Here is a 16,504-nt window from a genome sequence, read left to right on the forward strand (position 1 = left end):
TCGACCCAATTACCTAGAATTGTTTTTAAAAGAAGTACAACTGGGAAACCATCCGCTCTGAATACTAATCAAGAGGTGAAAAAAGGAAGAGTTCCAATCCTTCAAAAAATGAAAGTACGGGCAAGAGGAAATCTAGGGCCACAAAGGGTGTGAAAATGAATGACTCCCTAGGCCTTGGAAATCTAATACTGGCAAAGATGGAAGAGAATAAGAGTTTACCCAGTGTGGCAGACAGGAAAGATGAAAGTGAGGAGCCTGGCACAGGTAAGTGGAAGCAATATCAGACCATTCAACTCAATTTGGTGCTTTAGAGGCTCCATTTGATCAAAATATAAAATAATTTTGCCCTCTTCACTTAGATATACATAAGCTTTTATATACAATAAAAGCTCATTAATTCAAAGGTGGGATGCAAAAACCAGACTTCGAAATGCAATTCTGAATTGACCGCCAACTCTTAATTCAGAAATGCCATCCCTTGCCGAATCAAAATATTCTAAGACCCATTACTGCATGCAATAGCCTTGATTCACAGTTTAAACCATTCAAAAGCTAAGGGAGCGGGAAAAAAAATCTGAAATGTATCCAACAAAGTGCATTTACAGAATTTAAATAATTAACTCACTGGCAAACATAACCTCCTGCAACAAAAGAAAAAATAACTATTCAATGATGAGGAGAAATTAGGCTGGCTTCCCGTTGCAAGTGCGTTACTCATTGTATTACTGTACTGTTCGCATTTTTAGATGCCTTGTACTAGTACGGAAAGTGCCTGATGCCCTTAAAACATAGTGACCCATCAAACTTTCCTATGACAAGGGGAGGAAGTCTCTCGCTTGTGTCTGCATTGAGACACAGTACCATGACCCCACCGTTGCATGATTTCTAGCCATTGCACTGCTCTCCTTTAACCCTAGAACTGGTAACCGTTGAATATTTGAAACAAAGGTCCCTGCTGTAGTGGCACTGTTGAATATTCGACATGTTGTATTTCATCATGTAATTTTCTCAATTCTTCAACAGATGTCATGACAGTCTGCTTTTTGTCATTCTCGATGTCCACAGCGGCCGTAAGTTCAGTTTCATTCATGGCTACAACCTCTTTAGGCTCAATGGCACAGAAATACACAAGTGCAGTTTGCCGACCATCTGTTTGAGCGCCATTGCTGTAGTGTTTGTAAACAAACCTCGATAGGTTCTGCTTTACTATTCCGTTTCATTTTATTTCGTAGTTTTCTGTTCAGTGTGGGTTATTTACTTTTGTATATATATTCTTATTTGACTGATTACATACACTGTTAGTACAGTGTTTCTAAATATGGCATCTCCATTACAGAAAATTAGTGAAGTATGGCAAAATTTGTTGGAAGACGAAAGTGACGAATCTGAGGATAAGGAGAATGAAACCAACAGATTTTGAGTCTGATTCGGAATGCGCAATCAGTTATCAAATATCGGAAAGTGAAAGTGATGACGAGCCTGCCATAGAGTAACCTATTGTAACAATGTGGTCTACAGTAATGTCACATCTCCTGAGCAAGGCACGCCAATACATTTTCCCTAATATTTTCAAGAATCAGAGAGAATCTCAGAGCGATGAAATTTTTGCTAGCGCATTATAGGCATATCAGTGATGATCTGTATATCTCAGTTTCTTTGTGACATGTCTCAGTTTTGTGTACATAAAATCAAAATGTGTATTATTATTTTGAATTTAGGAATTACACTTTTTGAACAGTCTGTACATTCTTCTGGTAAAAAAAATTACGGAATTTTGTGTGAACACAGCAATCCTCAGTGTATTAGCTATACATAGATACATAAAAATTCATAGATTTAACTGACAGAGCTCGGCAACTCCAACTGAGAACCCGCAAGGAATGAGAACTTGGAATAAATCCCTCCTTCCCTTCTGTCCCTAGTCATGCACGACCAATAGTGTACAAGGGTGTGTCTCCTGACGAGCCAATAGAAGTGAACATCGCCCAATGTTGCCGATTAGTGACTGCAATTCAGTGCTCAAGGGTCTTTCTTGGAATGTGATATTTGCCTTATCGGAAGTATAAATTATTATATCTGTGTGTTCAATTATGGCAAGTACTAAAAACAAAGTTGTTCATAGTGAAGGGAGATAGTACGCAATGTAATTGCTTTCTGTGATTTAGAAAAGTCTACACAATGCTTTAGTTCGCCTTTATGTCAGGCAACTAAACGAACTTCAGCGGCAACAGGAAAATCCGAGACATTAAGAAAATCAGAAGGGAGGTGATAACAGCAGAGCGTAATGAGACAAAATTATCCACTCCAGGTAAAAACAGAAAAGTAGATAAGAAAATCATATTGGATGATATGGATAAGTGCGTTATCAGGCGAAAGGTTCAAGAGTATTACGAAATGAAGAAGGAAATACCAACATTAAGAAAATTATGATCTACGCTCCGCCATGACATGGAATGCAAGGGGAGTCGCGAACATCTGAGGCATGTTTTACATTCAATAGGGTTTAAATTAAGGAAACTACTGAAAGAAAGGAACGATATTGTGTTTAAGAGGTCCGTGTACCTGAGAACTTTACGAGAGAATGACAAGCTGGGTGACAAGAAGAGACCAGTCATATTTTTGGAGGAAACATACATACATCCATCCATCCATCATATACTGTGAAGAAGTGTTGGCAGGATGATTCAACTGAAGGCGTTCTGACTTCGGACAGTGCAGGTCAGAAGTGGATCATAGTTCATGCAGGTGGCGAAAAGGGGTTTGTTCCAGGCGGGTTGTGTATGTTCAAGTAAAAAACTAAATCTGGAGATTACCATGACGAAATGAAGGCAAGAACTTCATCACTTGGCTTAAAACACAACTGGTACCAAACATACCAGAGAACTGTATCATGGTGATGGACAATGCGTCGTACCACACCCATCAGATTAATAAAGTACCTTCATCATCCAGCAGAAAATACGAATTAGAGACATGGCTAACGACAAACAACATACATTTTGCTAAAGAGCTACCCAAGTGTGAATTACTTAACTTGGTGAAATTACATAAACCAGCACCACTATACGCCGTGGACGAATACCTGAAATCATTGGGTCACTCAGTTCTAAGATTACCTCCTTATCACTGTGACCTAAACCCAATAGAATTAATATGGAATGTTGTCAAACATTGAATTGCTGACAAAAATGTGAACCAGTTACCCAAGGACATAGAGCGCATCACAAGAGACGCCTTTGCAGCTGCTATGAGTGATGAGTGGGAAAAAAGAGTGTGGGCACGTTGACAAGTTACGAGCTGAGTACTGGAAGAGGGATGGATTGCTCGAAGACATTGAAGAACTAATAATACATGTTCGTGGCAGTGAAAGTGGCAATGACAGTGATACCGATTCCAACCCTGAAAGTGACGGTTCAGTTCACAGTGGAATATCAGGAATAGAGGAATTAACTTAAGACTATAAACCTAAATGGTACTCTGCAGGCACCTCAACAATGAACTGGATATTCCTTAGTTAAACAGCTGACTACGGCTGTTGTGCTTCGCTACGGCAACAGCACGTCCACACTCTTCTCTCTCATACACACCATCCTCCCTTCGATACTCCCACTGACGAAATTAGCGCTTACATTGCTCACATTCCAGAGTCTTACTTCAACTTGTCGTGCTATACCTCATGGTTTTTTTCTATTTTATTGAGACAAACAAAAGCTGCCAAAAATATGGCTGTCACCATAAGATTTAACATTGCCAGTTCTAGGGTTAAAACCATAAGTCCGTTTGAGCTCTGCATTAAAAAGCAATGGAGTTTAATTGGCATTGATAAAAATGTTCGCTGTGTACGAACAGATTATATGAGCCACGTTTTTTTTCGCGAAATGTCGACATCGCCAGTGTTCACAGATTCTGCTTTTCTGCACACTGCCTGCTGCGCGATATTGTGGTGTTCCTTAAAACACCAAAGCCATCAGTCCCATTATTAATGCTAGTTCGTTTGCATTCCCCTTAACACAACCATCATTGGGGATATTGTTTGCTCGAACATGCCGAAAAACACTTGATCAATTCCACTTCCAAATTGGAGTGTTTAGCGCCTCGAATGCACATTCGCTTTTCAGTATTTACACCTTGCATTTCTTAAGCTTCTATGTTCTCAGGATTTTTAAAAAATGTTGGAAGCATGGACACAGAATTCCAAAATTCTTTGGGTATTTCAGTTTTTTTTAAAAATCCTCTGTTGACCTCCTCTGTCTTATCTTCTCGCTCAGTGTCATGGAAGAATACTGCCCTTTAGTCATCTTGCAACATAAAAAAGGAGAACATGTGTACCCCAAACTAAAATACTGTATTAATAATATATAAATACGAAATAAGTAATTGTAGACAGAAACTTAAGTAAAATGAGTAACTGCAAGAATACAAAAGAACTAAAATTCACTATAATTTAGCAACTAAGAAGCATACTGCAGACATACAGAAGTGAGTAAAAGTGCAGAATGCATTTTATCCTGACGTGGAGAAATTTTGAATTTAAGTTACTCTGTAGAACTATTTTAAAATGTTAAAAGCAATTTTCAATTAGAAGCCTGAATTTTGGTAATAGGACATTGTTCTTCGAATTACATATTATCCGTATTTCAAATTAAACACACTCATGTTCATAAAAATCATAACACCTTGAAAGACTGGAGATAGGAAGTTCATATTCACAGGACATGTGCATTAGTATGTTTTGAAGACATGATTACCATTTGAACCATATAGGCCCTCAGGTTCAAGGTCCACATCGATATCTTGACTGGTAAAATGTGCCTGCGGCTCTCGTCGCTATAAAGCGAAGGTAATTACTTGAGCAGATGTGTAGGATGCCTCGCAGACACAGGCGGGAACCGTAGCGAAATGCATCGGCAGTGCAACAGGTGTGTACAGAATGGTTCACAGAAGGCTGCAGAACAGGACGAGATGGGGCTGGTTACACCACCCAAGCCCCTCCACCCCCACCCGGGAAGATCGACAACTCATCCGAATGGCATTGCAGGACAGATCTGCATCCTCCTCGGCTCTGGCACAACAGTGTTAACACATCGTACACTATCAGGAGTGACAGTCTGTCACCGTTTTATTATGGTCTGGGTTACCGGCACGTCGTCCATTTCTCCACCTCCCTGTGACTAATGTGCATAAACATGCTAGACTACAATGGTATATGGAACGTCACTGGGGGGGGGCGGCAGGAACGGCAGCAGATAGTGTTATCGGGCGAATCCACGTTCTGTTTGTTTGAAAATGATGGCCGCATTTTGGTTCGCCGCAGACAGGGGGAGAGGCATCACATTGACTGCATTTGTGCAAGACATACAGGGCAGCAAGGGGGGAGATTACAAACAATACTATACTGAGAGTAAACTCAAGACCTTAGCGGTCCCTTTGATGTTAGTCAGACTTCTGGTCCGTGAAAAGGCTTCCGCAGCGCCAAATGGTTCCCTAGGTTTGTTACTTGTTCCTGAAGTCAGGAGCTTTCTTCAGTTTGGTTAGATACTCTGGTGAACTGACTTGACGAATTAAAAATGTTTGCCCCGTATAAATATGAAAAATACATCACAGGTTGTATGTTATTCGGGTTCGTTACCAACTCTTATATTTCATACGTATATGGCTATGAATAATTATTGTTCTCAGTGGTGTATGTAGCAAAATAATAATTATTTCATAATGATATTGATATCTTATTACACTGTGTACTTAGTAAGCTTTGTTCGAGTTCATTCCATTGCTGATAAGTTCCCATAATATGTGCGACGTTGAAGATGGATCTAAGAAAACTGTTGGCAATACTGACTGAACAGCATGTTCAGTATTCACAATGGCTACCAGCTGTGAGCAACACGTGTGTGATGCTGTGACACTTGAGCCCCCTATGAAATACTTTAAAGCTAACGAAAGTGGAGAAAAATTAAGTAGGAAATCAACACCAAATTGTTTTAAACGTTTACACTAGCCTACGAGATTAGAATCCTCTATGGATTGTGGAAGACGTGAAAAAGACCGCGCAGCTGACCGGCATTTCTGTGTACAGTGTTTACGCTGCTCGCTTGGAATTTAAACTCCACAGAAAATCCAAGTCTCCAGCGAAAGATCAATGTGTCAGCTCAGTTCAAACTATGCACTTGCCGTAAATAAAACAGGAAGGGCCTTAACACGGTATGAGAATAGGATCCTTGGAGTATATAATAATAATAATTTGTACTTTATACTCGTAACCGCCCTCTACCTGCAGAAATGTTGTCACGAGGGGATCATGAGATCATTTTTACCTTCCAAATGACGAGACTACAATATTTACAACATTCCTGGAAACATTGTATTTTGCAATCCCACTCACAGGGGGGTACAGCTTTTTGAACTGTGAGAAACTGCCACTGACAGTCGTTGCACGAGAGCGGAATCGTATACTTATGTTGCGAGTCTCCATGTGCCTCAAACAAATTGCATTATGAAATAAAAATAAACCTTGCTTCTCTTGCCTCCGTATTTGTCAGTAATCTGTATATTTTACAGGGTCAATAAAGGAATAAATAGGTATGGTACGTAATCAAAGTACAGCTGTGTGAAAGGAAGTGATTTCGTTTGATGCTTCACTATTTCAGAATGAAGTACTTGTCAGACTCACGGCGTTAATGATACGCTGGTTGTGGCGGAGATGGAGAACGAAGTCGGGAAGGGGGAACAGGGGACGTGCTTACATGCGGAAGGATACTTTTCCTAAGGTCTTGACTTGAATTTCAGTATAACACAAGTCAAATACATGTTATGATCACCCCTGAAATTACATGCTTACACAAAGTTACATCTTGATGAGTGCTCATCTGTTTTCACGTAACACAGGGAACAGGTCATACAGTACACAGTGTTTTTCTGCACTTTAAACATGTGGGTGACAATATAAATGTCACTGCCAAAATTAAACATGTACACTTATTTACAGGCTATTGTCCATCACAGGTTGGAGAGGACAGATGGAGATCGAGTTGCTTTCTTCAGAAATTCTATAGGAAAACTACTCGAGTAGCATGGACCAGTACTTCTGGTTTTCGAAACAGAAATAGAATCCAGAATTTCATTTGACATTGAGGATCTAAATTGATTTTGGTTCTTTTTCACCAACCTGAACACACGTTCACACTCAGCATTGCTGTGCGGTAGAGTCAAAACAGAAAGAATTAGCCTGGATATCCTATCATACTTAGGAACACCATCAGCTCCACAAATGTTCAAGCGAGCCCATTTGGTGTTATCTGTCAGATTCTCGCTTTCAACAGTAGCGCAGTCATCAATCTGAAGAGCTACAAATTGGTTCTGAAGCACATTTGTTGCATCCTCAACCAACTCACTGCCCTTCCTCCACAGCGATGGAAATCTTTCTATGAAGAATTGTACAAAAGAAAACTGGGCATCTTCAATTTTTGAAACATCTGCAACCTTTGCATGTTTCAGTACTTCATAACTGAGAGGGAACTTGTTAATAATAATCACATGCTTTACAGAAGTAACCCCTGGCAGATGAAAAGAATGTTCATTTATCTCGATCATTAAGTTTCTTCACCAAGTTCATTGTCTCAATGCCAATGACTAGATCGTTTATCACAGGAGTGTCAGATTTTGAGACACATGCAAATCTTTTGGGAGCGACCAATTCTGATGACTCAGTAGCTTTCCTCTTTTCATGGCCTTTGAAACTACCAGGCTCGGCTTTTGGGATCAGAAATGATGTTAAGCTAGTAGTTGATGCACAATGAGCATTAACAAGCACCTCATTTTTAAAGAAACCGAGTAGTGGACCCCTTTGCTCTAACAGCCTCTGCAGACATCTTCCTAACGATAGCCATCTTGTGCAAACATGTTTCAGTATCTTTGTTTTCTTGTTGCGAAGCTCTTAGAATTTTTTAAGGCGTTCCTTCCTCTTACAACTCTTGTCTAAATAATAGGCGTTGACTAATAGTTCATCAACCTTATCACGCAAACTGTTTGCACCTTTCTCAGCAGTCAAGTTATCAATTGGCATGAACAACCCAGTATGAAGACAGATGACTGTGCATCCCTTAAAACAGCAGGAACTCCATTCTTATTTCCAATCATGACTGGAGCATTGTCGGAATAGAACACTACACAATTTTGAATTGGTATTTTGTAACACTAACTGTGAAATAACAAATTACCAATATTACGTCCCGTTGAATCATCCACCATGGCTGAGACAGACACACTGAGCTAACTATCTTTTTCTGCTTTGTCACAAAACAGGTGACAATAGGTAAAGCTTAGCATCACTATCATCCGTAGCTAAAGAAAATGGTTCACGTTGCATGTAACCAACAAGTTCACTTCTTGAATCCGTAGCCATTTCTTTCAAAATGTGTGTGGTTTTCGTATGACCACAGCCATATTTTTTTTTTACAATTTCTGAACCTGGAAACATCTTCCTAAACAGAGCAGCAAACGGGATATTGATGTTCAATTAAAAATTAAGCAAACAAGCATTCCGCTCTTACTATATCAATGTCGGCTCCAGAAGAGGTAAAAAAAAAAAAAACAAATTCATTATCAAAGTCTGCTCCAGAAGAGGTAAAAAAAAAACTAATTCATTCTCTGACTGCCACCCTCAATTTTTGTATTGGAAAAGTGTTTAACAGATTTAATGTGATTTCCTAATTCTGTCCTTCCTCAGTGAGAAACGTTTATATCACACGAGCACATGGAACACAACGTGATTGTTTCGCCTTTCCGTGATCATATAAAACAAGGAAATTCTGCAGAATATACCTCCCTAAAGATTGATAATATTGTTTCTTAGTTGAACTCATTACGAACACCACTAAAAATATTATACTAAATCTATTACAAATTCGTCACACAATTGCTTGAGTTTCAGAACTACCACCAATGTTACTCACATCCACACACAAACACAGCCTTTCGGCTGCTACAAAGCACGACCCAGTTACATTCACAGCCTGCTACTTGTGACTGATCACTTTTCTTCAAAATCGTAGCCTGCTACTTGTTTGGGAACATCATAATGAATGAAGTAGCAGTTGAGGTCGAATAGGTGACAAAAGCACTGTGATAATCGATAATGTGACTATTGATACATTTACTGGTCGAATTTCGAACAGTGCATCTCGTATTACCAGCTACTATGGAAAGTCAAATCTGATTTGACCGCAGAAAGCGAAAACAAGCGTCGATATTCAAAATCCATACAATAACGTTCATCCGCACAACCGTAAAACACACTCAAAATCTGTACATTTCACAGCAAAACCGGAATACCCGGCAGGTATGCTAATACATTAGAGAACTTTTACATTTAAAACCATATTCTTGAGTTCAACATAACCTTTAAAGTCTATGTAGGCCTAATTTACACGGTACAAGATTTCCAGAAACCGATTACGAACAGCATACTGGTGACCAAATTACAATGGAAGATAAAACAAAAGAAGGGACTTTGCCATAATGTTGGGTGCTTTTCTATCTAATGTGCTATTTTATCAGATTAGAGAATTAAAAACTACTTGTGGTTGATTGTTTTTTCGAAGAGTTTGGCTGATCAAAGCTGCTGAACTAAAAGCAGTTTTGAGAGGAAACTGACTTGATGAAGTTTCCCCGGTAAAACTGAATGTAAAGTATCGAGATTTTAACGCACGTACTGGTAATTGAATGTTTGAAGTCGACTCCATGGTCTAACCTGCCTGCCTCTCACCCAGGTTCGATTCGCGGCCAGGCCATTCAGCCTATGTGATTATCTTTGATCGAGGAGCTATCTAATACAGTGGAACCTCGATTCTCCGTTTTTCGAGGGACCATGAAAATAAAACGTACAACATGGGAAAACAGAAAATCCGGGAACGAATGAAAACCATCAACAATTTGGCTAAACATCACAAAAAATGAAATATGTATAATTATAATCTTATAAAAGGCTGCCTCTGTGGATCCGTGGTAGAGTGTCGGCCTCCGAATCCCAAGATAGCGGGTTCAAACCCGGCAGAGGTAGTCGGATTTTTGAAGGGCGGAAAAAAGTCCATTCGACACTCCATGTCGTATGATGTCGGCATGTAAAAGATCTCTGGTGATACATTTGGTATTTACCCGACAAAATTAATTAAATCTCAGCCATAGACGCCCAAAAGAGATCCGGTTTACTCTGTCTGCCATCTAGCGGACCTAGAGTAAAACGGAACGTCGAAATTGACGAGCAGGCAGCCAGATGGCGTCAAATTGAAATGTCTGCACACGGTAGCTGAGGCCATACGATTATTATTTTATTTATCTTATAAAAACTCCTAAACCAAACCAAACTGCAGCCCCAATGGAACTTTGCCTGCCAAGCAACTGCTGCTCAGCCTGAAGGCCTGCAGATTACGAGGTGCGCATGGTCAGTGTGACGATCTTCTCGGCCGATATTCCTGGCTCTCTAGATTGGGATTGCCATCTTACCATTAGATAGCTCCTCAATTAAAGGTAATCACGTAGGCTGAGTGGACCTGGAACCAGACTTATATCCAGGTAAAACTGCCTGACTTGGTCGGAATCGAACCCGGGCCCTCTGGATGAGAGGCAGGGACCGCGAAACCGCATTAATTACCGGGACACGAGTTCAAAATCTCGATAGGTACTTTATATTCAATTTTACAGGGGAATCTTCGTCAGTTTCCTGTGAAAACTTTTTTTAGTTCAGCAACTTTCATTAGCCAAACTCTTTGAAAAATCTAATAACGCCAAGCCAAACGACAATCGACTACAAGTAGTTTTTAATTCTCTCATCTAATAAAGCACATTAGATACAAAAGCGCCCAACATGGTGGCGAAATCTCGTTTCTTAATCTTTCACTGTAATTTGGTCTCCGGTATACTGTTTGTAGGCAGTTTCTGGAAATCTAGTACCGTGTAAATTACGCCTACATCGACTTTTAAAAGGTTATGTTGAACTCAAAAACATGGTTTCGAATGTAAGTTTCGTTTTTCAAAAGTTCTTGAATGCATTATATTCCATTCTGCCCGTCACTAATCCAATCAAATCGGAAAGATAAAAAGAAATATCATCAAAACTTCAGAAATGGCTGTTGTCTGTGACCTTGAGGTCATCTGCAAAGCGCGCTTGCTGCACATGTCAGAATGAGTTGGAAATTATACAAACCATTTAAATGTAACGTGCGCAAATAAAACGACTGTGGTTTTTCGTATTTTAACACGAAAACGTAAAATTCCCAGTCTTACATTACGACCTAAACAGTAATAGGCAATCCCAAGACCTCCCATAACTTTTTTTTTAATGTAAGGTGCAACATCTGTTCTGGTCTCGCTAACATAATCGTGTACGATAATACTAAAATACTAAATTTGCGTTAAGAAGGAGCAGTTTCGATTCCTGCCTGAAAGCCCAGTTACTCTACAGTGCCCTGAGGAAAGTGCTGAAAAACCTGTTCGGCAGTACGATCGAAAAAATAAACATCTAACCCTGGATAAACTCGTTCCGTCTTCAAGCAGAGCTAAGTTTTACAATATTTAAAATTCTTCCACCGTTTTGATACTTTTTTTGCCTTTTGGCAAATTTTTTATTTGTCAACAGTACATGTTTCGTTCCTTATTTAGGAACATCTCAGCTGTTATTGTAGCTTAGGTGAATTGCTAAGATTTTAAACACGTTAATTTGCAGGTACATTGATTCACTTAAAAACTACTAAAATGACCAATTAAATTAAATAATATTAAAAACAATGTAGTGGTTAGTGTGTTAATGATATGAGAACGGATGATTGCATAGTTGGTCAGCTTAAAAACTATGTCTATTCATTTGAATAGTTGTTAAAAATTTCATTTTGTTACATTAAAATGTCTGTTGAGTCTAATGTGGAACTGATTGCTGATCAATTTTTGTGAAGGGAGCTATGTTTCAATTTCTTGCTATTGTTAAGACTCCAATTCTACTGTGACCCTGGAGGGACGTTTGTTGCTGCTAGCTAGACTCAATCAAAGGCACCATAAGCAAACTCACTTACCTGGAAGGAACAGAAGATAAAACATTCAATAATTTGAACAGTGTTACGAAGTCAAACTTTTTTTTAAAACTTTTAACCGCAAACAGACATTTTAATGTAACAAAATGAAATTTTTAACAACTATTCAAATGAATAGACATAGTTTTTAAGCTGACCAACTATGCAATCATCCGTTCTCATATCATTAACACACTAACCCCTACACTGTTTTTATTATTATTTAATTTAATTGATAATTTTAGTAGTTTTTAAGTGAATCAATGTACCTGCAAATTAACGTGTTTAAAATCTTAGCAATTCACCTAAGCTACAATAACAGCTGAGGATGTTCCTAAATAAGGAACGAAACATGTACTGTTGACAAATAAAAAATTTGCCAAAGGCAAAAAAAGTATCAAAACGGTGGAAGAATTTTAAATATTGTAAAACTTAGTGATTAAATTTTGATACGGAAAATGAAGTTGATTACTTGCAATTCAAGCAGAGCTGTCAAAATGCGCCGTGTCTCCTTACAATTGTTGCGGTCACTCTCTGCTTTATGATTTTCCGAGATTCTCTAAACAATACCACCCGAATGCGATGCTAAGATGGTCCCTTATGCAAGTTCACCGTCGATCGCTTTTCCAGTACCGGTACAGTACTTGCTCTAATTATCGCAATGATGGGGCGTTAACGCCAAGATCCATAAGTATGCCATAGCTGTCCTTTCGTGAGATACAGTTTATTAAAAAACGATTGAGGATTTAGCTTTGATGGGACTGGAATTTCTGGACGGTTGATCTGGGAAATAGTTTCTTCAAGGAACAGATAATGCAGGATTTTTACGTGACTTAATTACGAAGTTCGTGGGACCACGTAATTTGAACGCATATTCCGGAAACAGATAATCGAGGTTCCACTGTACTGAGAAAGCAACCCCGGTCTAGAGAGCCAGAAATAACGGCCGAGAGGATTCGTTACACTGACCATGTATCACCTCGTAGTCTGCAGGTTTTCAGGCTAGGTGGTCGCTTGGTAGGCGAAGGCCCATTGGGGCTGTAGTTTGATTTAGGAGTGTTTGTAAGATTATAATTATACATATTTCATTTTATGTAATGTTTAAGCCAAATTGTTGATGGTTTTCATTAGTTCCTGGATTTTCCATTTTTTCATGTTGTAAGTTTTTCCCCCTGTGGTCCCTCCAAAAACTGAGAATCAAGGTTCCACTGTACACTGAAGAGGAATCTCTAAGTGATATTAATATTTCCCTTAGTAGTCATAATGATCCAAATAATACTTCGGATGATCTTGATATTTCTAATGACATACAAGAAGATATTACGCTAGAAGCAATAGTGATGGTAGGAGACGTACAAACTAAATTTGTGAGGAAAAAATTTTAGCCTGGAAATACAGCATGATCGCATATATTCCATTTACTGGAAATCCTAGTGTAAGGGTTCAATTATTAACAGAGGTGAGAGTGATCAACTGTTTCAAACTAATTCTAACCAATTATTTTGCTAAACAGTGCGTTGTAAAACTTAAAATAACTCTCTGCTTAGATGGGTACGATTTTGGAATTTAAAAACTCGGCAGTTTAGTGCGTTAGTTTTATGCATGGGAATAATTCTAAAACCGGAGATAAATATGTAATGGTTACAAGACAATACTCTCAGAATACCAAGAAAACACCAAAAGGAAGGTAAAAGAGTGTAAATAAATTCTAAAGTAAGCTTTTAATAACCACTGAATACGAATGTGTTAGCACAATTTTCCCTTAATAACTGCTATTAATTTCTCGCTTCCTACAAATATATAATTTCTGTTGAAAAACCTCACCTTTCTGGCATAAGAACTCTGTAAGAACCTTCCAATGTGGCAGTTCTGATTTTGACAAATCATCGCAGTGGTGTTCATGTTTGCAGTCACTGTTTAAAGCTATGAAATCCTTAAATTTAAGACTGTAAAGAGATATGATAAAAAGCAATGCAAATGATAACATACCTTCCTCTTTTTGTCTCCACCCAACTCAAAATGTTTGCAGCGTTTCAGGGGAACTTGTTTACGGAACTTGCAATCTGTGCACTCCATCCTCAACACAATCTTTTTCGTTGTCTTGGCCTAAACAAGAAAATGAATAAATAAATGAATTAATTAAATAAGGCACTATGCAAGATAATCAGGAATGTAAAACTTAAAATATATTAACAGCCATTGCAAAATTTGGCAAATTTCTTAATTGCTTCTCCTTTCTGTTATTACCAAACCAACTGTGTCCTCTGGTAGAGGGAAAGAGTGAAAATTAACATATAGGCAGCCCAAATGGCATCAAATCAAAATTGCTACACGTAGCAGCTCACCCTAGTAGCAGTAGCTTACTGCCTCATTGGACCACTTCAGCCGATCATTTTCTGGTCAAATCATCTTCAATAGGTTTTTTTTTCCTGAATTGCCCAGTAGCTTTTAATTCGTCCTGATCTATTCTGTTGTTCCTAATCTGTAAATATTATTCTTTTCTACCAACCCATCATTCCTTCTACATTGCACCGACTCAGATCTTATGGCAACAATGGGATAGCGTAGTGCTAAGGTTGAAAAAATCATCAATGGCCTTAGTTGAAGTATAGCCCCTACAGCAGCTAGTGTCTGGAAGATACTGTTCACATTTCTTTATGCTACGGCCACACTTGCGTGATTTCACGCTGAGTTACTGCGTGAAATTTCGCATAAAAAATGCACAGCACTAACTTGAACGGTACCGGCCATACACAGCGTGATTTCCTGCGGTGGGACAAGAGACAAGGCGCATCTTCAAAATCAACCGCTCCAGAATGGGCCTAGGTCCATTTTTTTTGCGTGTTTCCCTGTTCAGTGCCTGGCCACACTTGCGGCAAGAAGACGCTGCGGAATTGTGATCTTGTTTGAATACTACATCGTTTTGTACTTCCACTCTGCAGAATGGAGGTACAAAGTATCCGTGCCTTTACGATATAAAGGACCAAGAGTTCAAAAACAGTAATAAAGAGAGATGCGTAGTTATCAGTAACGAGCGCTGTGTTGGGAGATACGCGTTTCTTTTGCTGATAACATTTCTCAACAGAAAAATTTCAAATGAGGTCACGGACATTCTGTAATACTCAAGAAATTGATCTTGATTGTCTTTTAGTTTACTGTTTGTAGGAGCACAAATTGTCCGCTTGATGACCTGTCATTTATCATAGGATGGATCCAATATTTTCTTTGATGACGACGAACAACCAAAGTAGCACGTAACGCAACAACGGAGTTATTATTTAATTGAATTCCTTCCCTATGCAGAGCAAGGGCGATGCTTTTGCTACTTTAAAATAATAAAATCACGCAGTGTAAACACACAAGTGTGGCCACGCGCCCTGTTGTCAGCTGCATGTAAAATACGTAGAAATTCAGCGTGACAAAAGGCAAGTGTGGCCACCCACCTCGCAGGTCGTCCAGCTGCGCAAAAACCCGCAGTAACCCAGCATGAAATCACTCAAGTGTGGCCGTAACCTTAGATCTTTTCTCTTCTGCTTCAAGAGGGGAAGTTTCTCACAATAAGCTTTCCCCGTTTGGCAGTTCAATTGCTCCACAAGCGGTATTCCTAAATTTGAGACTGTGGCTTCTCAAGCCACCAATGAAATCTTATCTTTTGTCATCGCACACTCTGGCTACTTTTACTGTGAATATTGAAACACCACAAGATTCCCTGTTCTGCCTTTGAACGTCACTTCCTATTGACAATTCTGACAAGTCCTATAAACAAGTTCATAATCTTTTCCAGTCAATTATACCACCTTTGAATTCTAATCTGTGGAACTTGGTTCTTCTTGACAGATTATCTTTTGATGTAGATGTTGATTCCCATAGGGAACCTGAAATATTTGTCCTGAATGAGTATTTTATAATACCAATTTAATGGTCCGTTAATGGACATTATAAATTTTCCAGCTAACTCAGGTAACCAAGAATGAGTTAGCTGGAAAATTTATAATGTCCAATAACGGACCATTAAATTGGTATTATAGATTATCTTTTTGCGAGTTCACAGTATAGTATTGCTGAACTGTGTAGATTCTATCTGCTTTATGTAGGACTCTCTTAAAACTCAAAGTCCCTATCACCAATGTAACAATAAAGACCAAATATCAGCTGCAAATGAACAATTGCTTCAAAGCACTAAGGGAACTGGATGCAAGCGAAGAGAACAAATGTGGAAATATCCAGGGCATAGTGAGTGACACAGCAAAGGACACAATCATGGGAGACATAGTAGGCAAGGATCTGGTTAGGAAAGAAATGCCTTTGAGCAGACAGGAAGCCAGGAACAAGTGGCCAAATACAGTAGAGACAATACGCGACACACTGCAAGAATTTAAAGTTAAAAACTTCATTATTGTTCCGTATTGAATAGAGAAATAAGAATATTATAGGTTAGGATCCAC

The 16,504-nt window shown here is 38.9% G+C and overlaps 1 protein-coding gene across 1 annotated transcript in view; it reads right to left on the reverse strand.

Moving 5' to 3' along the window:
* Positions 1 to 16,504, reverse strand: part of RpL36A (ribosomal protein L36A) — a 44,425-nt gene that overhangs the window by 5,656 nt on the left and 22,265 nt on the right. Inside the window, exon 3 of the mRNA XM_067153796.1 lies at positions 14,049 to 14,165. Within this exon, the coding sequence (XP_067009897.1) occupies positions 14,049 to 14,165 (117 nt within the window). The remainder of the gene's footprint in view (positions 1 to 14,048; positions 14,166 to 16,504) is intronic.

This window comes from Anabrus simplex, chromosome 9 (genome assembly GCF_040414725.1).
Source record: "Anabrus simplex isolate iqAnaSimp1 chromosome 9, ASM4041472v1, whole genome shotgun sequence".
NCBI classification, from domain to species: Eukaryota; Metazoa; Arthropoda; class Insecta; order Orthoptera; family Tettigoniidae; genus Anabrus; species Anabrus simplex.